Here is a 27,519-nt window from a genome sequence, read left to right on the forward strand (position 1 = left end):
AATGACATGTCATTCAGTTGAAGCCAAAACAACATGTTCAGCCCAATGGCTTACGACAACACAGCCTCAAAACGACTGGTCGTTCAGCGAGGAAAAATAAAAAAGGAGAGAGATCAATATATTTATCAGTCTACTTCGATAGTATGATTTTCTTGTTCTAGTCATTCATACTTGATACATTGCCAATTGTGTATTGAAGCTATTTTTTTTTGATAATTCAAACTCAAGATGTCAAAAATGAGTCAGTCCTTGGAAACTCACAAAAAAAAGGGATAAAGAGTCCGGTGACCTCCAATAGTAAGAATCCAACTCTCCATATATGAGCCTCAAGAAGCTGGGAGACTTGTTGGAGATTTCATGGTCATCCTACAAGAGGCCGAGGAGGTCATTTAGGAGGTGGAACTAGGCTTCGGGCCAAACATACTTCTATGGTAGAGAAGATTTTTCCCACACCAGATTATAGTTCTACTTCTGCCGATATTGTTGTCTTTAGCAAGGAAGAGGTAACACATTGTGTCGGCTTATGTCTTGATTGGAAGCATTTGTTGGTGTTTTAGCTAGAAAGAGGTGGACACACTTCGTCGGTTTTTGCCTCTACTGCAAACATTTGCAACTGCATCCTTCTCCTTTGCCCATACATCTAACTTGGTCACGTCTCTAAATGGATTTGCTACTCCATTTGATGATTCTTGGATCATTGACTCAGAGGCCTCTGATCATATGATTCTAACGACCTCATGAGATTGTATTGTGATAATTAAAGCTACAATCAACATTGTTCATAATCCAGTCCAACACGATCGAACTAAACACATTGAACATAATCCAGTCCAACATGAGATTTGCTATATGTAGGATTAATATGCACACCGTATGTAAAGTCAGGAGAACAATCTGCAAAATATTTTGACAAAGGAGTATCCACTAACATCTTTCATTCAGCCTTGTGCAAGTTGGGTATGCAAGACATCTCCGCCTTAGCTTGAGGGGGAGTGTTGAAGGAAACTTTTGTAATATAATTTTATTTTATTCTCATTAATTACTTTGCAAGAAAGATTGTAATACTTTTCTATTTAAACACATGTACTTGTATCGTCAATCATCAAGGAAAATAAGAATGTTTTTTCCCTACTTTTTCCTCCAATTTTTTCTTCTTCTCTTTCATTTAAAACATTCGACTGGAAATGATTTTTTATCAATCAAATACTTCAAGTGAAAGGGATTACATCAATCAAATAATAATATGCTAAGCCTTTTGATTTAGCCTGCACTAAAGTCTAAAATGTTAGTACCACTATAATGATGCTAACCTGAAGAGACTATCTGTGAGGAGAAGTGTCTGGATAGCCAATCGTTCATGGGCAACCTCGACGTGCTTTGGTCCATAGCATGCACGTGCAGGATCCTGCACGTACCAAAATGATTTGATTACAACATATAAATAACAAAAGTAGATAAACAAAAAATTAAGTAAATATAATAGGAAAAAAAAATTAATATTAGCATCTTCATCATTGAAAATCTATTCTCCCAGTTAAATAAAGTAAAAGTAATGAGAAAAACATAACGACAATAATCCCCAGGCACCAAAAATCTAGATAGTAGAAAGACAAGGAATTCTTGAGACTAACCTAATGTGTTGCCTAGAACCCTATTTCAACTATGGGAAATACAGTATGCCACCCATTTATGACATCTTTCCCTGAAACTACATCTCTTCAACATATATAAAAGGAAGTCTCAATTGACATGGTCAAAACCTTTTTAATATCCAGCTTGCACAGCACACTTGGAACCCCAGATCTAAGCCTACTATCAATGCACTCATTGGCAATGAGAACTGAGTCTAGGATCTGCCTACCCTTAATGAAAGCGTTTTGAGGCTTAGAAATGATTTTCTCCACTACCATTTTCAACCTTTTAGCTAGAACTTTGGCAACAATTTTGTACACTCCACCCATTAAGATAATACGTCGAGACTCCTTAATGTCAACGGCCCCTGTTTTCTTCGAAATGAGAGAAATACAGGTGGCATTGAGGCTTTTTCAAACATAACTCTGGTGTGAAAATCATGGAAGACATTCATGATGTCTGCTTTAAGCACCTCCCAGCAAGCTTGGAAAAACTCATGGTAAAACCATCAAGACCCGGGGCCTTGTCACTGTTCAGGGCTTTCACCACCTCAAAGACCTTATTATCCTCAAGAGGCCTTGTCACTGAACTGCTTGGTAAACAAGCTGTCGTAGAACTGCACAATGTGTTCTCTGATCCCTAACTGACCTGAACAAATTGTACCATTAACCACCAGCTGCTCAATGGAATTATTCATTCTCTTCAAATTGGCCACTCTATAGAAGAACTTTGTGCACTTGTCACCCTCTTTTAACCAAAGAGCCCAAGAGGACCACCACAATTTCACCCTCCTACAAAACCCTCTGATTTTAGCCACATGTTCGTAAATTTGAAGTATCTTTTAGATCAAGGGATGCCTCCACCATCGACAAGAATAGGAAAATTATCTAAACAAAATCTAGGTAGCCTCTTCTGGAGCAAATCAAGGAATTGGGATTCCTAATTTGGGGATACTAGGAATCTATTTTAGACCAGAAGGGAGAATCCCTATTACTAGACCACGTAAAAGAGCACGCCCACAAGGGGAATGTCCATGAGCCCTGGCTTAGAAATGAAATCAGAAAACTCCAACATTGCTGGACAAATACGGGCTTCACCCGATCTCTCACTTGGAAAATGAGTTACATTGAAATCCCCCTCGATGCAGTAGGGTAAGTCCCACCAACTTAGCAAACCAGACAGTTCATCCCACAAAAACCGTCTATCACCATCAGCATTTGGACCATAAACATAAGCAAACGCCCAAGCAAATTGATCTTCGAGATTTCTAAAAGAAACGGTCACTAAGAACTCAACCACACACCCAATTATTTTTCTCCACCACCTTCCTATCCCACATGAGCAAGACACCACCGTACACCCCCTGGAGTCTAAACAACACCAATCTACATGATTGAACCCCGTATAAACTACACACAAAATTATAGGACATAATCTCCATTTTGGACATAGAACATCTACCTTCCACACTCTCTGTAAAATTTTTATTCTAAGGCACTTTTCCTCATCGTTTAATCCTCTTAAGTTCCATGATAATATATTAAGCTTCATGAGTAAACTCTACTATGGCTTGAACATCCACCCGTAGAGTCACAATTGATTGAGCAAGATTATCTTTTCAACCCTCTAATACTTCTGACGGCTGATTTGGAATTGGAATTCCACCCCTTCTGGTTTTGACTCGCTTCAATGGCTATGAGCAATGCCATAAATTGCCCTTCAAACCCTTCACAACAAAGTCCAACAGCATGTCGAATGTCCTTCACCCCAAGCAAGACCCAGTTAGAAGCCATAGGAGAGCAACTCATAGGCTCACACACAACGGGCTCATTCCTGGTGCATAGTGCCAATTCCGAACCTGCCACATCAATCTTATCTGCACCACACATCAAAAAAATCCTGAATGGAAGAATCTTTACCACCCATACAACTTAGCTTTATCCACCCTGGCCTTTACTCCTCTTACTTTTTCCTTCGGGAAATTTGCAAAATCAGTCTCTTTAGTTTATCCGATTTGAAATTAGCTCATTGTGATATCAAAATGAACTTAGAGGTCTATGAGGTATGCCAAAAAAACAATTTACTCCTTATAGTCAAATTTCATCCATTGAATTAACAAATTCTAATAGTGTGACACGTCAGAGCTAATAAAATTATGACAAGTGTCCTATTTAAGTTAGTGTTACACTAATGGAATTTGATTGTATGAATTAAATTTTCCACTAAATTAACAGATTCTGATAGTGTGACACGTCAGAGCCAATAAAATTATGACAGGTGTCCTATTTAAGTTAATGTTACACTAATGGAATTTGATTGTAAGGAGTAAATTGTTTTTTTGGCATACCTCAAGGACCTCTAAGTGCATTTTGGTACCAAAATGAGCTAATTGCAAATCAGGTAAACCATAGGGAGTGATTTTGTATTTTTCCCTTTTCCTTATTCGACCAACCCATCTCATTGTCATAACTATACAACCATGAAGAGTCTCTGTCTCACAGCCAGCCAAATCAAAAAAATTACCCTCGACGGATGGTTCATCTCCAAGTGCTACCATTATGTCCAACTCCGCTAATCATTCAGAAGCAGCATCACCATCGACAGAGGAGTTGATAGAATTCGCACTCGAAGGCCCACACCTGATAGAAAGCTTATGTACTTGACGACATGCGGATTCTGAGTTTGGGGATTGTACTTGATGTTGTGGCTGAGTTTCCTCTGGCAAGATCTTAGGCAGGGCTTCACCGTCGGCCGAGCAATCACACATCAATCTCTAGAATCCCTTTCCCCTAATTGCAAAGCTGCATTGCATCTGCTACAAAACCCACCAGCAAGACATTCAGGATGCTAACCGCCCCACCGGAAATCAAATTGGCCCTCACAAAATTCACAGTTACGACCGAAACCAAACCCGAAATGGCAGAAGTCCCTGCCTACATTTTTGCCCTTCAAGAAATGGGTTTCACTTTGGGTCGGGCCTTGTTTTTAAAAGCCCATCCCTTTTGATTGGCCCACCAACAATGTAACAAGTCTTGGGTCATCAGACACTGTATGCAGGGTTGAGCGATGTTATGACTTTGGCTCACATAACACCATTGGGCATGCGATAGAACCTGACCCAGTGTGGCCCAAGCCCGCATCCAACTTTTTAGCCATTCGGTCCAGCTCTCTCTCATTCGCTCTAATTGGGTTCTCATATCACAACAACAACAAAAAAAGGAGCCTTCTCCCATTCTGCCATGTGTCCTTTATGACAGCCTTCATCGGTGCAAATTTTGGCGCTGTCCTTACCCCCCTTACAACTAGTCGTACAAACCAACATTCCTACCTCGTCAATAAAAGAAGAGAAAAAAGAACACCCTAAAGCTAATGTCCCTCCATACTTAAAACACTTGATATTCCATTAATCAAATGTAAATTTTTTTCCGAGAGAGAGAGAGAGAGAGAGCCTCTAAACATCTAAACTTACTAGCACACTGTAGACTCAATAGAAACCAATAAAAGACTTAGTATTCAATTAAAACTCTAGAATAATCTAGACCCCAATATAATTAAAAAAAGGTTGACTACATTTACCCCCCTCTAACTACCATAATTTTTGTAATGATCCCCCAATGTTTCAATTTTTGCAACGACTCCCCATTCTGCGTTGCAATGTCCCTCCCTTTCGCAACCCAAAATGACAAAAGAAGTACAATCCATAAGATTAAAAATGTCCTTTTTTTCTAATTTTTTTTTATCTTACAAAGTAATTGCAAAAATTGAAATATTATGGGGGACATTGAAAAAAATAAAGGTAGTTAGAGGGGGTAAACGTAGTTTCCCTTTGAAAAAAAGTAATTCATAAGCTAATTACTTAATTTAAAAACGGTTCAAACACTAGGAACCATATATACATTTCAAAGCCATATGGCTCTTCCTTCATTTGATTGTCTCGTAGTACCACACATGAAAAGTTCTTAAGTAATGGAAACTGAAAATCATTTTCAAGGACAGGGACTTGACCTTTCTTCCATGGCTGCATCTCTTATCCACCTAAACATACCATTTCTCAATCCTATTCCTGTTTTACTTGATTTTCACCACTATCATAACAAGACAGTCCCGTATCTTCAGATTTCAAAGCTGTCATGCATCAGTAATCAGTTGCCGGGTAGATGTATACAGAATCTTGCAAAGACCTTATGTTAAGTGATAGCTTCCAGTCATGGGATACCATGACCATCAATCACATTGCAGACCTTCAAACACGTAAAACCTATACTATGTGTGCTTCACCCAAGCAATGAAGTGTTGTGCTTCATTAGGTCACTGATCATTATCCATAATTTGTGACTAGACAACTCAAGTATAAACATGGATAAAATATCCAATCTTAAAAATAGAACCTTACATTTGTAAGCATATTGAAGAAATCCTTGAGAACTCGAACCTGAACAAAATGGAGAGAATGAAAGTTGTTATTGCCAGGTTAAAGAACCAAGAGCAGACAAAATGTGTTCAAAAAACACAAGACTATAAATAAAACAAATAGTAGAACAATACAGGACAAATAATCTATTCAAAGTAAAGGTGACAAGTCAAATACGTTAACCAAGTTGCGTTGTCCTACAATACCTCTTGTGCCGCTTTAGTATCTTTTATCATATTCATGACATTTGGGGCATCCAAAACCTCTCTCAAACTATGCCTGTATAACAAAATTTTAAGTTGGGGTTGCAAGAAAATTTGATTAATATCAACTTGAAGTGCCAATTATGCAAAAATACATATAAACCATGCGAAGAACTTGCTACATAACAACATTACATGGCGCAGAGAAATGAAGCATTTAGCAGTCTCAAACATTGATGAAACACAGCATAAAAGCATTCTTTGCATAGTTTCTTTCTTTCTTTAATATGGAACACTTTTTCGACTAAGTTCACTGGTATTATACTATTATCATTCCCCGACATGTAACATGATTGATCTACCTTTTCCTCCATAGATCTAACCATTCACATTAGACAAATGAAGACGGACACTAAATACCACTTAGACTACTAACCTCTGTTGCAAAAGTTAAATATATAGAAATATTATCGGAGAGGTACACCACAATGTGGAATGGTGACAAAGCATATTATTTCTCGCAACTGAGAATAATGGAATTTGATAGAATTTAATATAATAAATATTTAGTTTCCAAACTTGATGCATTTATGAATCTTATGGGCTATGACTAATGCAATTCTAATCTTCTTAGTTTTAAATAGGAGCATGGAACCATAACGATATATAAAGTGCCTAACAGGGTTGATAACAGTTATTAGAATGACCAATAATTTTGAGGAAGGAGAAGAAGAAAGGATATTTTTTTTTTCTTTTTTTTTTTTTAACAATGAACGCAATCCAAAAAGTTAGATTTAACACCAATTGCAGATAGAATGAGAGAAAACCCAGTGGTGAAAAAAAGGCTGTATCACTTGATGTTAAACGAAACAAAGAAAATGGAGGTGCACTTAGGACTACAATAATGTGATGACGTACATGCTAAAAGCAACAGAAAATAAAACCTGAAAGATCTATAATGCGAGATGACTAGGTGTCCTCCAACTTGACTACAGTGTCATTCCTTATAGTTGTACAGAGACACATTTATTGACACAAAAGAATAACTGAACTCCTGTCCACAACCGCATCCGCGTACGTGCTTGCAAATCAATATTTTTCAAAGGCCAATTACTTTCTGTTGGTTACTATGGCAGACTATCTAATTTACTGCTCTAAGAACTGAGTATCAGAAGCAAAGATAGTGACCATACTTGTATCCTGATGTTGTATGCACAAGAACTATGCGTGACTTATTCTCAATAATAGGTCTGAGCTGTCTTCTTTCTGCTTCCAACAATAAGTGACGATGGAACTGATCCTGAAGCATATAAAAACGCAACTCAAGTCACTAGTAAAGAGGGAGAACATAATTACAATGGCAATAAGCACTACTTAAAATAAAATTAAGCTTCAGGCATATCAGTAATAGCAATTAAATACTGAAAATGGAAAGATAGTAGAGCTTATGCCAGACCTTAGTGAAACCTGGACTTGCAATCACAGCACAGCGGATAACACTGAAATCAACATGTTTCAAGAAAGCCTAAAACAAATTAATAAAACCCGTTAGAAGTGGTGGAATGCCCAAATATTGATAAAACTTGTTAGAAGAAGTAGAACACTTCCTAAAATTTAAAATGGGAAAACATATTTAGAAGTGGGCATTAAGAGCTAGGTATCACAACTCAAATTGAACTAACCTGTAATACATTCTCAAAGAACTTTTTCAAAGCCTGCAAAAGACAGAATGATTTGCAGTCAAAATCATAATACCATAAGTTCTTATAAACTATCATACATCTAAGTTCTTAGAACTACCACATCTTAATAGTCTGAAATGACAAGTTGGAAATAACGACCTTGAATTAAGAGAAGAGAAATTCCTAGAAAATGAATAAACCATACCGACTCATAACCAGCAATGGCAGGTCCATGCTTCCGAGGAATTGATGTTTCTATACGTGAACGAGTAACTGTCACACTGTTACATATTAGTCACACCACATGAGTTGGTTATAATCTTAAAGATACCATCAAGAATATAATATTAAAATATAGAACTAAGATTATACTTTTAAAGATACCATTAAGCAAATAAAATTAAAATATAGAACTAAGAGAGGTATGCAACATTATTATGTATATACATTATCACAATCTAGATTCACTTGTCCAGCTCTACATCAACCAAATGTAGATTTAATCACCATTCTTTTTCTTTGTTCTTTTTTCTTTTTTTTCGATAAGTAATTCAATCTCATTAATAGGCAGAGGGGCGCAACCATCCGCAAGTATACAAGAGAAACCCCTTAATATGGAGAAAAAGAAGAACAAAAATCCAAAAACTCTGAAAAAGTAGAGGGATTTGAACAGAAAATTATTCGACTCTAACACTGAAGTCTCTCGATCTTCAAAGTTTATTGCATTCCACTCTCTCCAAATACACCACATTAAACAAAAATTAGCCAATCTCCAAACTTCCAAAGACACCACTTTAATCCCCATTCTTTAATAGGATTGTTCAGTTATACTGCTAACACCACATTAACACCACAATTGTGAACTAATGAATACGGATTTTAAGATAAAGAATGATAACTGCCCCCCAAAAAGAAAAAAAATTTAACCCATGGCCTACACTTTTCAGTCTATATTGTCATTGAAAATGCCCAAACAGTCGATCTTTCACAAGGTCTTTTATAATGGACAATGATAGATAGGATAAACATCAATATGATGCTCGTGGAGCTATATGGTTGACTCAGCTCTGCATTTTACCATTGTAGTCCTCCCAAATAGTCTACACTATAAGCCAGTTGACAAACACGATGTGACAATTCACTAAAATATAGTGCACTCTTACCTTGACAATATGAATTAAAAGCACAAAACTCGTATTGTCAAGGTAATAAATTGCATTTACTTTAAAAAAAAAAAATGAAAAAAGAAGACAAACGAGTTGTCCCCCCAAAAAAACAAAAAATAGGAAAAAGATCGGATTTTGAAAAGGTATCCATATACCCAAAAGAAAAACAATATATATATATAATAGGTAAGCAGAGAAATTTTATAAAAAGCATAAAGGCACCCCTAAGCATACAAGAAGTATACAAAAATGACACTAAAACAGAAAAAGAAAAAGAAAGAGAGAAAACATAACCCGCAAAACCCCAAAAACAAGAGGAAACCCAAGCACCCTAACAGGAACTAGCCCACAAAACCCAGAGAACAACACATCACAGCAAAGGCCCTCTTGCCTTGCTTTGGTTAGAACCAAAACCCCTAACATTATAATTAATCGAGTACTCTAAGTTCTTCACCTCTATACTCCCTTTAAACTTAACAGTGGAAACTAAAAACTCTTGACGTTGCTCATCATCAATTTTAGACATTTAAGTCCCAAAAGCCCTTAGCATATCTCTCGTGGGAAACCCCTAGCATTTGAAAACAGAAATCATCAACCCTGTTTCCAGCAAAAAGCTACTTTTTAATGATAAGTACTTAAAATTCACTAAAACGTAAAAGGGCGCACCTAAGTACACATGAAGTATACAAGAGAAATACCTAACTAGAAAAATAAAATGATCAAGAAATTCATGAAAACTAGAAATATGAAAACACAATCATAGGCAGCCATCCAGTTGTATAGGGTTTTGAAGAAGGCTTTTAATTCAACTACCGTCATCTCATTATCTTCAAAGCTTCGATCACTTTTTCTCCAGATACACCACATTAAGCCAAACAAAATCATCTTCCATGGTGCTTTACTATGCGGACTACCAAATTGCCCTCTCCAACAAGCAAAGAGATCTATCACAAAATAAGTCATGACCCACTCTAACCCAAAAAAATCTGAAGATAGAACTCCATAAGGCATTAGCTATCTTGCAATGGAGTAAAATTGGTCAACCATTTTCCCGCTCTTCTTGCACATGTAGTACCAATCTATCACAACGATATGCTGCTTCCTTAAGTTATCCATAGTGAGGATCTTTCCTAAAGCAATCAACCAAGCAAAGAAGGCCACTATCAAGAGGGCCTTATTAAGCCAAATACTCCTCCAAGGGAAAGGAGAACTATCCTGGGGAAGTAAAATATTATAGAACAATCTTACATCAAACAACCCTCTCCTAGAAAGGGCCCAACAAAGCTTGTCTTTACCACCCCATCTCATCCTGATCGAATACAAATAATGAAAAACAAAGTAAAGAACTCCATCTCAATCACGTGCCACTCTTACAAAATTAACATTCCACTGAAGATATCTATTAGATAATTGTAAATGATCACGAAATCATATCTAAAAGCGAGCAATACTGAATAACTCCGGAAACACAACCTTAAGAGACTGATCCCCATACCACATGTGATGCCAAAAACTAATCTTGGAACTATCACCCACCTCAAATCTAGTATATCTCGCAAACTCCCACAACCCTTTCTAATATATTTCTAGAGACCAACCCTATATGACCCCTTAATTTCATTAGAACACAACTCACCCCACGGACTACAATATTTAAAGTCCACTACCAATCTCCATAGAGCCTCTCTTATAAGTGTAGCACCATAACCAATTCCCTAGAAGAGTTCCGTTGAACATAAGCAAATTTCGGACCCCCTGACCTGGAGGAAAAATCGGAGAACACATCTTGGACTAACTTACCAAGTGAAATTTGAAGTCTTTACCCATACCTTCCCACAAGAAATCTTGTTGTAACTTCTCAATGTGGTTGGCAATGCTAGCAAGGAGAGGAAAAAGAGACATGAAATAAGTAGATAAATTAGATAAAGTGCTCTTAATCAAGGTAATCCTACCCCCTTTAAACACGTACAACCGCTTCCAACTAGCCAAACGACACTTTATCTTCTCAATAATGCCGTTCCAAATACATTTGGCTTTAAAAGAAGCACCCAATAGAAGACCTAGATACTTCATAGGCAAAGAGGTAACCCTACATCCCAAAATACGAGCTAGACCTTCTACAATATCGACATTGCCAACAGAGACCAATTCTCATTTAGCCAAATTAATCTTCAAACCTAAGATAGCTTCAAAACATAAGAATAAGCATCACAAATGACTGCGGGGGGAGGGGGGGGATTGGTTCAGGCTCATAGAAAATCAAAGTACCATCCGCAAATAGAAGATGAGAAATATTAAGATTAATCCCATCAACATTTCTAAGTCCCACAAAAAAGCCGGATAAAAAACCCTCCATTCATTGCAGTAGAGATCATTTTACCTAAAGCCTCCACAACAATAACGCATAGCAAAGGATACAAAGGATTCCCTTTCCCAAGCCACGAGAACTGCTAAAAAATCCGGTGGGAGTATTGTTCACCAATATAGAAAAACATATCGAAGAAATACAATGAGCTAACCAATTATGCCATTTCTCCCCAAAAACTGCACCTTCTCAACATGTACAACAAAAAACCAAAATTAACGTGATCATAAGCTTTTTCTCTATCCAATTTGCAAAGCACACCTGGCTCCCCATATCTGATTCTGTTATCAAGGCATTCATTAGCAATGAGACGGGATCTAGAATCTACCTTCCCCTGATGAATGTGTTCTGAGCAGTATAAAACTAATGCTGGAACTAAATACTCCCCCCCCCCCCCCCCCCCCCCCCCTTGCTTGATTAATTACACATGCACCCAATGGGCCTTGAATTAGTGCCTACACCATCCACTCCAATCTCCCGTTTGAGCTAGAGCCTATTGGTTTTGTTAGAGAATATATTGATACCGTATATTACGGTACTTTCCATATATTGTAGGATTTGATTTAATCCTCATTAATTGTAATTGATTATAATCAAATCAGATTTGAATACATTCAATTCTGATTTGATTATATTCTCTTTACATACCATTTTGTATTCTCTCTATATCCCTATAAATAGGGATGATTTGTATTGTAAATCATTCAAGCAATAAGAGCATAATGTAGCCTTAGGGCTTTACCCTGTGGATGTAGGTCATAGACCGAACCACGTAAAATTCCTTTGTCTATTTTATTATTCCGCAATCTTTATTTGTCATTTTTTTATATTTTCTATCATGGTATCAGAGCTATAGGCTAACGCCAGTGTTTGATCCAATGGTCCTGTGATTTATTTCTCTTGTTTATTTTTTTTTCAATTTCTTGTATTTCAGTTTTCTCATCATTCCTCTGTTCGATCAATGTCCTCTGTTTCTTTTCTTTTCATTCTCTGTTTCTCTTTCTTTTCGTTCTTTTGTTTTGTCAAACAGTGGTGTGCGTGAGTTGGAGATAAACTTTCCTCCAACCCATGTCACTTGTGTCTTCTATATTACTGTTCGATCAAAAAAAAAAAAAAAAAATTCTCCTTTCCCGCAAATGTCTTTTCTTTTTGTATTGTTGTTCTTTTTTATTCAAAAAAAAAAAAATCCAGTGCTTGCCTGTGTCTCCTTTGGAAACAAAACAAATTATTTTTCAAATGGTTTTCTCTTGCGTTTTCACACACGAAAAAAAAAAAAAAAAAAAAAAAAAAAAAAAAAAAAAAAGTTTTTTTTTTTTGATATCTGTGGGTGCAATATTGTGCCTTCTTGTGCAATTCTGTGCGATTCTTGCCGTACGCGCCTGTGCGATTTTGTCCTTGTGGGTACCTGTGACGGGGTGTGGCTGCTGGGATATGCGGCAGCCGATCGGCGTTTCTCCGGTGGAATTTGTTTCAGATCGTTTGTGGCTTTGTTGCATGGCCTATATTCTGGTTAGAATTTTGAAGGAGTCTGTCAGCATCCTCTGGTGGTTCTGGCAGTTATGATCCCAGAGAGATACGTGATCTCTCAGTGCTCTAGTCTAACAAGCCCTCGGTAGAAGCTCTCAGTAAAGATTCTAGTGCGGGTCTGGAGATTCTGGTTCTTGTTTGGTATTTTGTATCTGGTTCAGGTATTTTTTCTATTCAGTGCCTTATTGGTCCGGTTTACCAGTTTTCAAACCGGTTCATTGCCTTTTAGGTCCGGGTCAGTGCATTCTAGGACCGATTTAGTGTGATTTCTGACCAGTTCGGTGGTTTTCTCCTTCAAAAGAAAAAAGAAAAAAAAAAAAAAAAAAAAAAAAAAATGGGAAGGCGAGTCAGAAGAAAAGAAAAAAAAAAATGAAAAAAAAAAAGGAGAGATTTTCTCGAGAAAAGGAAGAGAGAGAAGAAAAAAAAAAAAAAAAGGAAAGAGAAGGAAGAAAAAAAAAAATAAGGGGAGAGAGAGAAAGAAGAAAAAAAAAAAAAATCATTAAAAGAGGCCAAAGTTGCCCAAATTGTTTTTGGCCCTTTGTTGGCCCATTATTTGTATTTGGCCTTTGCGGTTTTGTTTCAAACCAAGGCCTATTTCAGCCCATAGTTGGCTCTGGCCCATAGTTGGCCCATATTATTTGACATGTGGTATTGTTTCAACCCATGTTCATTTCAGCCCATAGTTGGCCCTACATATTTTTGGCTCCTGTGGTATTGTTTCAAACCCAGGCCCATTTCAGCCCATCGTTGGCTTTCATATTTGGCCCATAGTTGGCCCATTATTTGTATTTTGGCATTTGTGGTCTTATTTTAAGCCCATGCCCATTTAGCCCCCAGTTGGCTCGAAGAAGAAGAAGAATGAGGAAGACGAAGAAGAAGCAGAAGAAGGAAGATGAAGAAAAAGAAAGATGTTCTCCAAACTGGGTTATATCTGACCCTACATAAAAAAATAAAAATAAAAAAAAAAAAATTCAAACTCAAGATTTCAGAATCTTCCACCTTGAGTTTGCAGGGGGATGTTAGAGAATATATTGATACCGTATATTACGGTACTTTCCATATATTGTAGGATTTGATTTAATCCTCATTAATTGTAATTGATTATAATCAAATCAGATTTGAATACATTCAATTCTGATTTGATTATATTCTCTTTACATACCATTTTGTATTCTCTCTATATCCCTATAAATAGGGATGATTTGTATTGTAAATCATTCAAGCAATAAGAGCATAATGTAGCCTTAGGGCTTTACCCTGTGGATGTAGGTCATAGACCGAACCACGTAAAATTCCTTTGTCTATTTTATTATTCCGCAATCTTTATTTGTCATTTTTTTATGTTTTCTATCAGGTTTATTGCTGGAACTAACTATTAATCACCAGAAATACCCAAAGCACAAATCAACACTTCATTATGTGGAACTTTAATGGCCTAAACACTAGGAAGATGCATATTTAAGAAATTTTATGCCATTCTATCAGCCAAAAACAGTTTTTTCTGACCCTCTACTTCAATTGAGCCAAATCCCAAAGGTTAATGGTTAGATTACCTTCTTAAATGCGAGGTTCGATTGTTGGTTGCTCATTTTCTAATGTGCAATTCTTTTCAAGTAAATTTCAGTTACTCCTAGCATTTAAATAAAAAAGGTCTGTAAGCATGTCAATTGGATTCAAAATTAATGTCAAGGCAGCTAAATATTAATCTAGATTGAGAGGACTTGTTGAAAAGTTCTAGTTCAGCATTAAAAAAGTTGACCAGGTTTTAAGACAAAAATAGGAGATATGGTTAGTTATCTCCATTCTCAACTACTAACAACCAACAAAGTTGTCATTATACCAAAAATGCTTGAAATTGTTTTTGATTTTGTAGATAACTTTAATAAACCTATGAGGACACAGGTGGTAAGCTAATAATAACACAGAATGAGATGAGAAATTTATGCTAAAAACTAAAAAGAATAAGTTAATCATGAATTCAAAGTATAGTGATCATTAAACAAAAAACGAATTATGAAATCAAAGTGCCTACTTAGGTGTATGGTTTGCAAATGTCATTCAGCCAAACCCCTTGGGACTAAAAAATTCCCACTTGACAGAATACAGTTGGTGTATGGTTTGCAAATGCCAAAACATTCATGAAAACCATCACCTTATAGCATATAAAGAGGTTTCATACAAGAATCAGGTCGCCGATGAAGTCATGCATACCTTTTACCAATAAGGAAGACATGCGCTAATCCTTCTTGCATTAAAATCACAGCTAAGTCAGCACTTGCAGCAGGATCTGAAAAGTTTAGAGAGAAAACCATTATTTCAATAGAGGAACAATATCCAATGCTGCTGCATCTAAGAGGGGGCACCCTACCCACTAATTAATTAACATTCATGAAACTGAAAACAAATTCTATCCTTTCAGCATCAGTCCTAAAAAGGCATTGCATGGGCCGATAGGTAGTACCCTAAACACCACCTTTCCTAGCTGGACCACTTTTAGTGTGCCATTGTGTAGGAACGTTAATCAATCTCACATAAACAAAGTTTTTTCTATGCAACACTTGATGTATTCACATCATCCATTTATAAGGTGGCCCAATTTAAAGGAGATTGTGTAATAAACCATGATTTAAAAAATCGAGATAGACCATCCTATCTACAAAGTGCTTTTTCAAACATTAATAATTCGTATAGATATGTTGAATTTCATGGAAGTAACAAAAAAAGTAGTATACATCCATCACCTAGGTTCACCTAGGCCACACCCACTCCACAGAGGTGTAGAGATTGCTGGATGAGTCAGCATAGATTAACCTTATGCAAATCTGATGCGGGGACTCTAATTATGGGGTATTTAGGGTTATACATTGATATAGGAAGCTCTATGGATGGACGGGAGTTAAAAAGGACATCTATTTTGGGAATGGAACAGCAAGGTATAAGATGTTTAATGCAAACACTTGAGATGTGGGTTGCCAGAGACTGCAAAATTAGATCTGTGTAAAACAAAGAAAAAGAGAAGAAAAGGAACATAACCTAGGCGATCAAACCTAAGTTTCCTAAGCAATCACACCTGTCAAAGGGCATCAAGAGCCTCATATTCAATTCAGAATAAAATATCTTTAAGTAGGCTTATGAGACTACTATACCTAATGGGACTAGATTCCTATATCAAACAGGGTAGAAATCAAACATAAGGTGGACACTTATAAAACCAGGAAAGAATCCATGAAAATAATACTCAGGAGCTACTGCTACAGCCTATGCTAGAAAATCTGCAAATTACCAGATTCTTGAAATATAAGAAAATTTATAGAAAACCAGACTGGGAGCAAATAAACTTAGAGAAAAATAAGTGTCTAAGGCAGAATTGCAAGATGCAGAACATCCAAGTAGGCCTCATTTCAATTTTGAACCATCTTTCGAAGTTTCTTGGATCTACAAATTTGCCTTTGTTGATCCTTTTTGTCATCTTCATCACTAGACTTAATGACATCAACCAGTACAATTAAGGAAGAAAATTAGAGACCCAGGATTTCTGTAACGATCCAGGAAAAAGCATTAGTCATATCTGCGCTATCACCCCAAAAGGACTGTCTCACATTGGAAAGATGAAGAGTATCCCACATAGAATGTGTGGTTTATAAAGATAATCATGAGTGATAAGTTCCACATTGGTTAATTACTAGGTGAAACTTGGCTTTATGTGAGATTCTATGGAAGCTCCAAATTAACTAGTCCTTTTAGGGTGATAATTGAGATATGGCTAGTGTTTTTCTTTGGGTCGTTACAAATGGTATCAGAGCCACCTAGTAACGCCAAGTCATGTGGCACTGGAGTAACATATGACGTGGCATTGATGAGGATGCCAGGGGTTTAAGGGGGGGAGTTTGTAAACTCATGTCCCACATTGGGAAAATGAGGAGTAACCGACATAAAGTAGGCGGTTTATAAAGATAGTCATGGGTGATAAGTCACATATTACTTTGTTAGTAGGTGAAACTAGGCTTTATAAGGAATTCTAGTGAAGCTCTGAATTGACTAGTCATTTTGGGGTGATAGCGTAGATATAACTAGTGTTTTTTTCTTAGTCGTTACAAATGGTATCAGAGCCACCTAGTAATACCAGGCTATGTGGTACTGCAACGCCGCATGACGTTACCCTGACCAAGACGTTAGGAGTTTAAGGTGGGAAATTTATAACACCCCTGTCCCACATTGAAAAGATGAGGAATAACCACATAAAGTGGATGATTTATAAAGATAATCATGAAAAGACAAAAGGAAAAGTATTAGCCACATTTGCTATCACCCAAAAAGGACTAGTCTATTTGGACCTTCCTTAAAATCCCTTATAAAATCCAGTTTCACCTAATAACTAAGCAATGTGAGACTTAGAACTCATGACTGTCTTTATAAACAATCCACTCTATGTGGGTTACTCCTCATCTTCCCAATGTGGGACAGGGATGTTGTAAACTCCCCATGTTAAACTGTTGACGTTTTCAGTTGTCTCAAAAAATAGATCATAATGAAGAATCAAAATAAATTCTAAAGGAGACAAACAAAAATGCTCGTCAGGGTCACGTCATGTGATGCTCCAGTACCACATGACCAGCATTACCAGGTGGCTCTGATACTATTTGTAACGACCCTGGAAAAGAGCTAGCCACATTTACGCTATCAGGTTAGCGCTTTTCTCTAGGTCGTTACAAATGGTATCAGAGCAACCTAGTAACACCGACAATGTGATACTGGAGCACCACATGACGTGGCCCTGATGTGGACGTCAGAGGTTTAAGGGGAGAGTTTATAACACCCCTGTCCCAAATTGGGAAGATGATGAGTAGCTCACATAGAGTGGGTGGTTTATAGTCATAAGTGTTAAATCCCACATTCCTTAGTTACTAGGTGAAACTGGGGTTTATAAAGGATTCTAGGGAGTTCCAAATTGACTAGTCATTTTTGGATGATAGCGCAAATGTGGCTAGTGCTTTTCCTTGGGTTGTTACAAATTCCGATCTATCTTTGATGTTGATACTACTTAGGACCTTATGTAGTCTGATCTTATTACCATCAAGTCTTATTTTAAGTGTCCATTAAGTTAGCAAGCACGCTAGGTTATTAATGATTCCCAAAGCTCTAAGAGCCAAGGGCACTTTGGCAATGCCCATACTCTATACTTGGGCTTATCTAGTGGCCCACCAGTCTTATTTTGGGTCTAGATATCTTATTGAATCTTTATATGTGGTTTTTATTAGTTCCAAAATCTCTTTTATGATTCAAGGTTTCCGAATTCCACTGTTCCTATACTGGAATCTAGCCCCACCAAAATAGGAGTACCTAGTGAACCAAATATACAAATGCAATTCTTGAAATTGAATAACTAACCAATTTATGTAGTTTTACCTAAAACTATGCCTTTTGAAATGCCTAAGAGAATCTTAAAAAAGAGAGAAAGAGAGCAGCACTAGGAATTTTCTCCTTAATTTCCAGCAGAGTCAAATCACAATCATCCCCATTTTACTCTCTTTTTTCTGGGAAAAAAAAAAAAAACAGAATCCTCTACCTACTAAGCATATTAAGCCTAAATACTAACATCCATAGCCACTAAAATTAGTTGGTTTCTAGAGATCCCAAAACATTACTCAAATTCCAGCATTATACTAAGCATCAAACTAATCCTTTCAAGCCGATTCCAGCTATGAACACTAAACCATTTATTCCACTCTTAAATGTCTAAAATGATGACTTTTCCTAAACCATAGCAGACACCACATAACAAATTGTAGGCAGCCTTAGCTAATCCGTTAGCTATTCATCATCAGCTCATCACAAAAAGACTAAACATGCTTCAGAATTTCGTAACTCCAGCCAAGAAAACGAGCATTAAGGCCAAGATTCTGATCATCTGGGTTTTGGTATCTCGGTTTCTTTTCCTAGACACTGAAAAGAAAAGAGATGCACTTCTTAAACAATTTCAGGATTTAAGTGCAATAGCATAGACAATCTTGGGTAGCTTTTAAACTTGACTACCAAAATCTCTTTCCTTTTTTCTTTTTCTTTTTCTGAAAAATAAAGCACTGTTGCACACACAAGGTTGAATCCATGATCTCATACTCCACCCTTATTTTCTGAAAAGAGGAGGTGGTGGGGAGGATAGATGTCATTTGGTCTAAAGACTATAGGATTGACTACCAAAGTTTTAAATTGGTTAGTTTCAGGATTCCAGTGTATATAATAACAACTTTGTACGCCCTAATTCCAGAAATATCTTAAGAAATTAATATAACATACCAGAGGCCTGATGAAGTACATCTAACGCCAATGAGTCCCAAACATCCTAAAATACAAGGTCAATAACATCCCAGAGTCAGCAGTAGCAAGCACTTAATTTTAAGAAACAAACATACAATATATGGGCATGAAAAGCAAAAAAAGTAGATCTCCAACTGGCAATGGAATTCATAATTTTTTTTTTTTTTTTTTTATGAAATAATAGAATTCATAATGTTGGCAATATAATGCATTTCAAAAGGAAACCAAAAAGGAACAGAAAAAAATGAAACGACGAATGATGCATGACAGACATCAGCTTTGAAATTGGAGATGCATAAATAAAGGATTGCACTGATAACAAATGCAAGTAATAAATATAGCTACTGGTAAGAATTTACTTTACAATGCAAAGAGGGTTGAAAGGATTACATCATGAATCCCCATTTCCTAATTGCAACGAGGAAGGTGGAGTAGCCTCCCTCTATCGACCTCAGTAATCACCCCAACCTCTTCTCCTTGGAAGCCAGTAGGCTACTACTACCTAACGGCACAAAATGATCTTCAGCCACGATGAACTCTCATAAGAAAGGCATACAATCTCATGAGGTGGCCGAAAGAAAGTCTTTTGTTGTCATTGTTAAAAAAAATCCAAAAGGGGTGTTTCTTCTCAGTTCAGCTTTTCTTTTCTTTTCTTTTTTTTAAGTTTTTTTATTAATAAAGGGGCAATTCCGGTATTTCAAGGGTCAAATGTGGGGGTATTTTGGGACGAATTTGGTCAAATTGGTCACATGCAAGGAATTTGACCACTTTTCCATCCATTTTAACGTTTGGCACTAACACAGTTTTTTTCTCACAAGTTAGTAGTTTGACATATCCTAATATCAAACTTGGTAGTTTAGGGGTCTATATTAAAAAGGGCTGGTAGTTGGCTAAAGTATATTTTCCAAAATAATAATAATTTTTTTCTCCAAGTTTAATATGTTGAGACTCACAAGCCATGAAGTAATATAATTCTATTACTAATCAAAAAGAAATATAATTCTAACATCACTGACATGGCCCATACAGGGACGAAGCATAATATGCTCATTGCCACCTCCTCCTAAAAGGTAAACACCAGAGCATAGTCGATAAACTTGGGGCTAAATGGCACCTCCACCTCCTATAAATATATGGGATGTTGAGTGAGGTCATGGATTCAAGTCCTCAAGTCCCTTAGGGTGCGCAAATCATTTACCAATCAAGTGCATAAAACTATGAATTGCATCAACATGTATTCCAATAGATATATTCCCAACTATGGTAATAGAAATAAGATACTTTTTAATCTAGAAAATCCTAAAAGAACAAGCAATGCTGTAGTTTATAAATCTTAACAATAAACAGAAGATTAGATAAAATAAAGTTCTACAATTTCCATTTATCGGCATCATATATGTCAATCACATAAGATTATAATTTTGACCATGAACTATAATTTCCAACTAAAGAAGCCAAGCCATTCATAATGTTTTAAGACAAGATCACAAGAGCTACATACCAACAGTCCAAAGGTCAATGTTGCCTCTTACATATCATTCCTTTCAATAAAAACCACGTTATAATAACATAAACAGAGCTCAAATTAATATCAAATTTTATGCAAGTACTTCTTGCAAAAACAAAGTGGTGTGCACCATTTGTAGCAGTAAAATGTATGTCTTGATTTTTAAACCGACAGATACTATAACATATGATACACATGATCTGCACAGCAAAAGGGGCAACTGTAGATTATACAGACTTAAAAAGTACCAACAAGAAAGCACACCTTTCTTAACACAAAAGGCCGATGCAGCTCAAGTTCTAAAGTATGGAATGCCCCGATCTGCAATGAAATAGCATGAGTTCAAAGCAGGAGTCATAATAATACATTTAACAATACTGCATTCAATTTGACACTTGAACTACCTTTACGTGCTCATTCTCTAGAATGTTCTTTCCACGTATACGCAAAACAGACCCTACGGTGTCATAATCTGCAATCTGAAAGAATATGAGAGAAAAGTAAAACAATTGACCCAAGTGTATCTTCAAACAATTTGGAGGGGCACAAAATAATCATAGTTTGTGCCTTCTGATAGAAACCAAAAAATAGACACCAATACAAGCCAAGACTAAGCACATGAATAACAAAAAACTGATAAAATGCAATGTCCAATTAGAGTTGGAAAGGCCTCTACAAAAAAAAAAAAAAAAAAAAAAAATTAGAGTTGGAAAGGACATGGACGTGAGATGTACAAGTTTAGCGCATTATGGGTATCCAAATTTGAAAAAGATTTGCTCCTAATGAGACTAATATCTCTCTCTCTCTCTCTCTCTCTCTCTCTCTATATATATATATATATATATAGGTAATCAAGTAAATATCATTAAAAGTGTGAGGCGCCCCTAAGTACACATGAAGTATACACAAGGAACACCAAAGCAAAAAAAAAAAAAAAGAACATCTATGAAATTTTAAATTAAGTCCTTTCATACTTTCTTCTCCACAATATATGATTTATGTAAGAGATAGTGATTCCATTTACAATCATTTAAATGTGATTAGCTTGAGTATATCAATTTGACTTTATAACTAAAGGCTTTTCAATTACATGAGAAGCTTATTTTATTTTATTATATTTTTTTTTGATAAGTTGCATCAGAAGCTTAAACTTATAAAAGATGTTTGTATCATTCTTGTAATATAATCTCTCACTCTTTGCTTTCTCTCTCTCTCTTGTTGTCTGTGTTGGGGTTGGGGGGGGGGGGGGGCGGGGGAGAGAGAGAGAGAGAGAGGAAGCCAATGTGAGCAAAGGAAGTATAAGGGTTTGTATAAGGACAATTCTTCGTCATAATATAAAGCTATCCTTTTTCATCATACTAAGATACAGCTTTGAATCAGCACATGCAATCTTAAGAACTTCTAATCCATGTTACATAAAGCTAGAGTATGATTTCAATAACGGCTAAATAGTTAACTCTATTCTGAGCCCAAGCATTGCATGAATTTCAAGATAAAGCTTCAGCAATCTTCCTTCTTTTTTCTTTTTCTCGTTAGGTGATTCTCTTGTATACGTCATGTGCACTTAGGTGCCCATTGGTTTTAATGAAATTTGATTACTTAAAAACCACACACATATATATATATAAATAGCTCTCCCTTCTTGAGAAAGGTTACTTAACTCCTTCAGGATATCTCTTTATGCTTCCGTGCCACTCCAACTTTCAAACTATTTTTTGACAGATATTAATGCAACAAAAAACGATCTAGAGAAAGCATTAAAACTTATCCTCCTAAGCATTAAAACTATTTTATGACAGATATTAATGCAACAAAAAACTACTAAAACAAATTTTTTTTTTTTTAAAAAAAAAAAGTCTATGGTCTTAAATTTGTCATACCTCCTCAACTTGAATTTCCAACTTCAGTTTCACACGTTCTGCATCTCTTCCACCAGTAGCCGCTTCTCTAAGAACTTTCCTATTACAGCGGGCAAATAGTCATTATGAAACATGCTATCGAAAAGCATCTCGTATCAATCAAACTGCAATTGATTAGCATGAAGAGGAAACACTAAATCAATGACCTAGTCCTAAAGTATTCATGCAAACAATTGACAGTCCCATCACCCATAAAAGCAAATAGCACAGGTCCTCTGTACTTCCTCCAAGAGAGAGTAAGAGAGTACATGACACACAAGCCACATGCCTCATGAATTGAAGAGTAAAAACGCCAAAGCACACATTTATAAAAATAAAATAAAAATAAAATAAAAAAAAAAAAAAAAGAAAGAAAGAAAGAAAGAAAAGCCAAAGCACACATTTTGGACAAAGAACTCGACTCCTTATGGTAGAAAGTTTCTTCACCAAAGCTGCGCTTACCAAAACATTTACCCCAACCACTGAACCACATACACAAATAATATATATATATATACACACAGACAGAGAGTACTACACAAATTTCTGGAAAAATTTATGCACCGAAACTACTTTCAATTAAAAAAAAAAATTCCTGAATTGTGCGCTCCCAAGGCCACGTGAAAAGGTTCAATTCAATTTTCTTAAAAAAAAAAAAATAGAGAGTATTACCTCACAGTGACGGCCATAACAGAATCTCCAGGCGCTATTAAATTATAAACATACCATAGATCATCCGAATCCACCGGTACCATCTGAATTCAAAATTTCCCAAAATTCGATTCAGACTTGAGTTGGTTGTAGAAATATCTGGAAGAGAAACGAAGACGCACCTTAACGCTACCAGGGCCGTTGGGGACATAGTCTTTGCGAACGATCTTCATGCTTTTCACCACACTCCCTTCTCTATGCGTTGATGATAATTTTGGTATGGCTTTGTTCCGAGAGAGAGAGAGAGAGAGAAGGTGAAGAAGGGAAGTTTCTTTTGCTTTGATAATAATTTGGACTTTGGAGTTTTTTTTTTAACTCGCGTATCACTGGGTCAAATGGAGTTGACCCGGTACCGTTAGTTGAGCGGGTACGGTTTGTTGTATTGGACCAACCGTTTCATCCTTGCCTTTGCCTTATTAGATTCAACATGTCCTTTAACCTTTCCGTTAAGAGAAATACCATATGCTATATTTTTATTTCATAATATTGATTTAGTATTTACAACCAATTATTTTATTTTTTCTTTTAATAAAAACTAATTCAATGATTGATCGAAACTGTCATATTAATACTGTAGGATAATTGTGAGATAAAAATGTAATTTTTAGCTTTACTCTTACATTAAATTTTCCTCCCAATTTGATCTTTGAGAATTACTTTTACCTTTGGTTATGATTTTTAGAAGAATTTTTAAAAATTTCTTGTAGAATTTAGGTTTAACATTTAATGATGCATTTGATTGCACCCAAGCTCCATATCATTAATGAGGAAAGGAATCAAAATATGCTCAGAGACTACCCCAATGAGAGTGAAACACTCCCATTGGCCTTGCACCACGCGGTCATGGGGAGAATATTTTCTCTATTCTCCCCATGCTTCTAGGATTAGGGTTTTAGGTTAAAACCCTAGCCCACTACTATTAACTCTTAAGCAGGGCTTGGGTTTTTATCCCTAAGGACCAATGCTCATTTAACTCCACTTAAGCGTGTTAAAACAAATCTAAGAGCCCAAAGCTTTTTAATTGCTTAAGCCCTTAGGAAATAAATTTCTAAGTCCAATCATGTCTAAGTAATAAGCCACTAAGGAATCATATTCTTTTGACCCATATTTTATCAAATAAAACAATCCAAATAAATAAATGCATAACTGAGGCTAAAAAAAAAATGGTGAATCTACATCAGCTCAAAGAGAGATCTAAAGAGAAAAATACAATTAGTTTGAAATAAGTTTGTGACAATATCACACGACACTATTTAATCACAAGTTATTCCACTAGACAAATGCGACTGCACTCTAATATGTATTTTCAAATTAATGAATCAATTAGAGTGACATACTTAGTTATTTCACATTATCCCTCTATGGAATCATTCCGTAGTTGAACCAAAGTCAATACGCTATAACTTTAATCACTACCTCTTTTCCTTGATAACCTGATTTAATTACATGATATGTCATTTTTATACCCTATGAGATTTCGTATCATCTTGCACAAAACAAAGTTTCAGTAAATACAACTAAATCACTCATGCCCGAGCTTTAAAATAATCATTCTCATTAAATCTACATCAAGGAGAATAGTCATTATCGCTTTGTTCCATGAAAAATGATTTAGATTCTTTCTTGAAGAAGGTGTTTTCACAATGCTACATGCGATCACCCAATGCACAGATATGTTGACCACTGATTTGATCTCACTCTCATACATCAAAGTGACATACACTTTACATTTGAGTTCACAATCTTCTCAGGATTTAGAGTAACTATTATAAGACTTCGTGCATGTACATCATTCTTTATCACAGTGTTGAAAGAATGATGACTCACATAGTCCGTTTGGTGCATAGCATTACCTTGCTCTTACACCAACATATTAATCCGAAGCCCTATCTACTTCTCCTAATCAGGATATATCGTAAAGGTTGACATGTTATAGTCTAAATAGATTTTCAACTCCATTTACGATTATGAACAATCTTTTATAAATTACAAGGACATGTGGCTATGATCTTTTGTGTGATAATCTCATTACTCACACCATAGTTAAGTACAATGTAACTTAGGGACCTTACGTATATAATATGAAAATATTAAGACATATATGTACATATAAAATAATAATGTATATGTCCAATGTTCAATATTATACAAGTATAGAAAAGCAATATCAATATAATTGGAATTTTTGGATATCAGTCCCAACAGTTATGCTACCCAAATTTTTTTGGATAAAGGCCAAGTATAAGAATAATGTTTCTCGATGTATTTTAAAATAAGGCTTAGAAATGAGAAATAAAGAATATAGGTTAATGTGAAAGTACAATATTAATGCAGAAAGTATACGAAGACATGAAAATTCATCTAAAGAGTATAAGCCTAAACTGTAAGTTGTAACTTACTGACCCCGAATTATTTTACAAAAGCATGTTATATATGTTTTCTTGAGTCCTGTTATTTTGATTACACGTATGAATATATTTTAAGATGTTTTACATATGTGTTAAATGAAAATATGTTTTTAAATGAAATAATTTATGAAAAGAGATTGAGTTTTGGAAGGAAAACGTGATTTTCGAAAAGGATAAAATTATGTATGAATGCATGCAAAGGCCTAGCGGTTATGGGAGATTATGCGCCTTGCACCCCGATGTTAGGAAGAGGGAAACAAAGTTGCCTAGCAGCCTAGCGGTTAAGTGGGGGTTACACGTTTAACGCCTTGAATGTATAAGAGATATAAATTATTAGCAACCTTGCAGTTAAGTGGGGTAACACTTAGCAAACTCCTGAGGATAAATGTGAGTATAAACTCACTTATTGTTATGATGATATGATATGTTATGTTCGTTCTGCAATTTTATGTGCTTAAAGTATGTTGATTTTAACTGATATTTTACTTAATTATCATGATATGAACTATTTTACTGCTTTATATTATAAAATGTGGAGTTAATTATGTAGTAAGAAAATGCAAAAAAATATATTTATGTTTTATTACTATGTATCAAATTTTCTATTACATAGTTTACTATTTAGCCTTACGTTCATTGAAAACTCCTTGGTGAAAACCTTGCATACATGGTTGTTTAATAAACACAAGTGATGAGATATTTTCTAAACAACTAAGGGCTCAGATTATAAATGGTCAGTTTGCTTGAACTTGCTGAGTCATGCACTCACCCTTCCACCTATAATTTTTATAGATGCGGTTGAGGAGGAGGAAGAAGAAGACGCAGACCGATTTGAGTTTCTGATCTATGATGAGTGAGGCTGACTGGGAGTCTCAGTTTTTGGAAAGACTGACTTACTTGAAGTCAATTGTGAAAATACTTGTAGTATTAGATGTGTGTATATGACAAAATATGATCTACAGCGTGTTGTTAATAACCTTGTAAGAGATGTAGCCTGCTTCCTATGTCAGTTTTGGAAAACTAAGTTCTTAGTTGTTGATATATATGGTTAAATATTATTTAGCCCCTTGAACTAATTAACAACCATTTGTGATGTAACACCATCAACTAACAACTCACATAATATAGTCCTCTAAACTACAAATTTGATATAATGTAGATATTTCGTTAAGAGATTTCATTTTCTTAGACAGAAGCCTAGTCATGTGCGTGACACATGACTAATTTGACCTAATTCTACCCATTTTACCATTGTGGGGTTTTTTTAAAAAAAGAAAAAAGAAAAAGAAAAAAGATAGAAAATGCTAGGGGATGGCGGTCTTTGGGAAATGGGGTGGCTCGCATGCCAACCCCTTGCTTTTTCAATTTTTTTTTCTTTTTTTTTTTTTAAAAAAAATAATTTTTAAGTTTTTAATTTTTTAGGATTTATATATTATATTTTTAATATGTTAATATTTTTTTTTAATTAAAAGTGATACATGTTGGTGATGACGTGGCACACTAATGGAATCCGTTAAGTGTTTTGACGTAATTTGACTACAGGGACTAAATTGTTATTTTTTCCTACCTCAAGGACTTTTGAATTATTTTTTATACATCAAGAAGTTATTTGTAATTTAGGCCAACCACAAATATTGATTTTGCATTTACCCCAAAAATTAATTTGTTAAGTTTTTAATTTTTATATATTTATA

At 35.7% G+C, this 27,519-nt stretch overlaps 1 protein-coding gene across 2 annotated transcripts in view; it reads right to left on the minus strand.

Moving 5' to 3' along the window:
* Positions 1–27,519, minus strand: part of LOC133851813 (protein PELOTA 1) — a 30,543-nt gene that overhangs the window by 2,636 nt on the left and 388 nt on the right. Inside the window, exons 2-15 of one of the 2 annotated variants that reach the window (XM_062288399.1) lie at positions 23,540–23,632; positions 23,379–23,461; positions 22,689–22,767; positions 21,213–21,287; positions 21,073–21,129; positions 19,281–19,326; positions 15,198–15,273; positions 8,134–8,209; positions 7,929–7,961; positions 7,703–7,771; positions 7,440–7,546; positions 6,250–6,322; positions 6,026–6,064; positions 1,311–1,405 (exon numbers count right to left, since the gene is read on the minus strand). In XM_062288399.1, the coding sequence (XP_062144383.1) occupies positions 1,311–1,405; positions 6,026–6,064; positions 6,250–6,322; positions 7,440–7,546; positions 7,703–7,771; positions 7,929–7,961; positions 8,134–8,209; positions 15,198–15,273; positions 19,281–19,326; positions 21,073–21,129; positions 21,213–21,287; positions 22,689–22,767; positions 23,379–23,461; positions 23,540–23,590 (959 nt within the window). In that variant the 5' untranslated portion in view covers positions 23,591–23,632. Of the gene's footprint in view, positions 1–1,310; positions 1,406–6,025; positions 6,065–6,249; positions 6,323–7,439; positions 7,547–7,702; positions 7,772–7,928; positions 7,962–8,133; positions 8,210–15,197; positions 15,274–19,280; positions 19,327–21,072; positions 21,130–21,212; positions 21,288–22,688; positions 22,768–23,378; positions 23,462–23,539; positions 23,690–27,519 lie in introns of those variants that run through there. The other variant, XM_062288398.1, reaches the window with a different exon arrangement.

This window comes from Alnus glutinosa, chromosome 12 (assembly GCF_958979055.1).
Source record: "Alnus glutinosa chromosome 12, dhAlnGlut1.1, whole genome shotgun sequence".
NCBI classification, from domain to species: Eukaryota; Viridiplantae; Streptophyta; class Magnoliopsida; order Fagales; family Betulaceae; genus Alnus; species Alnus glutinosa.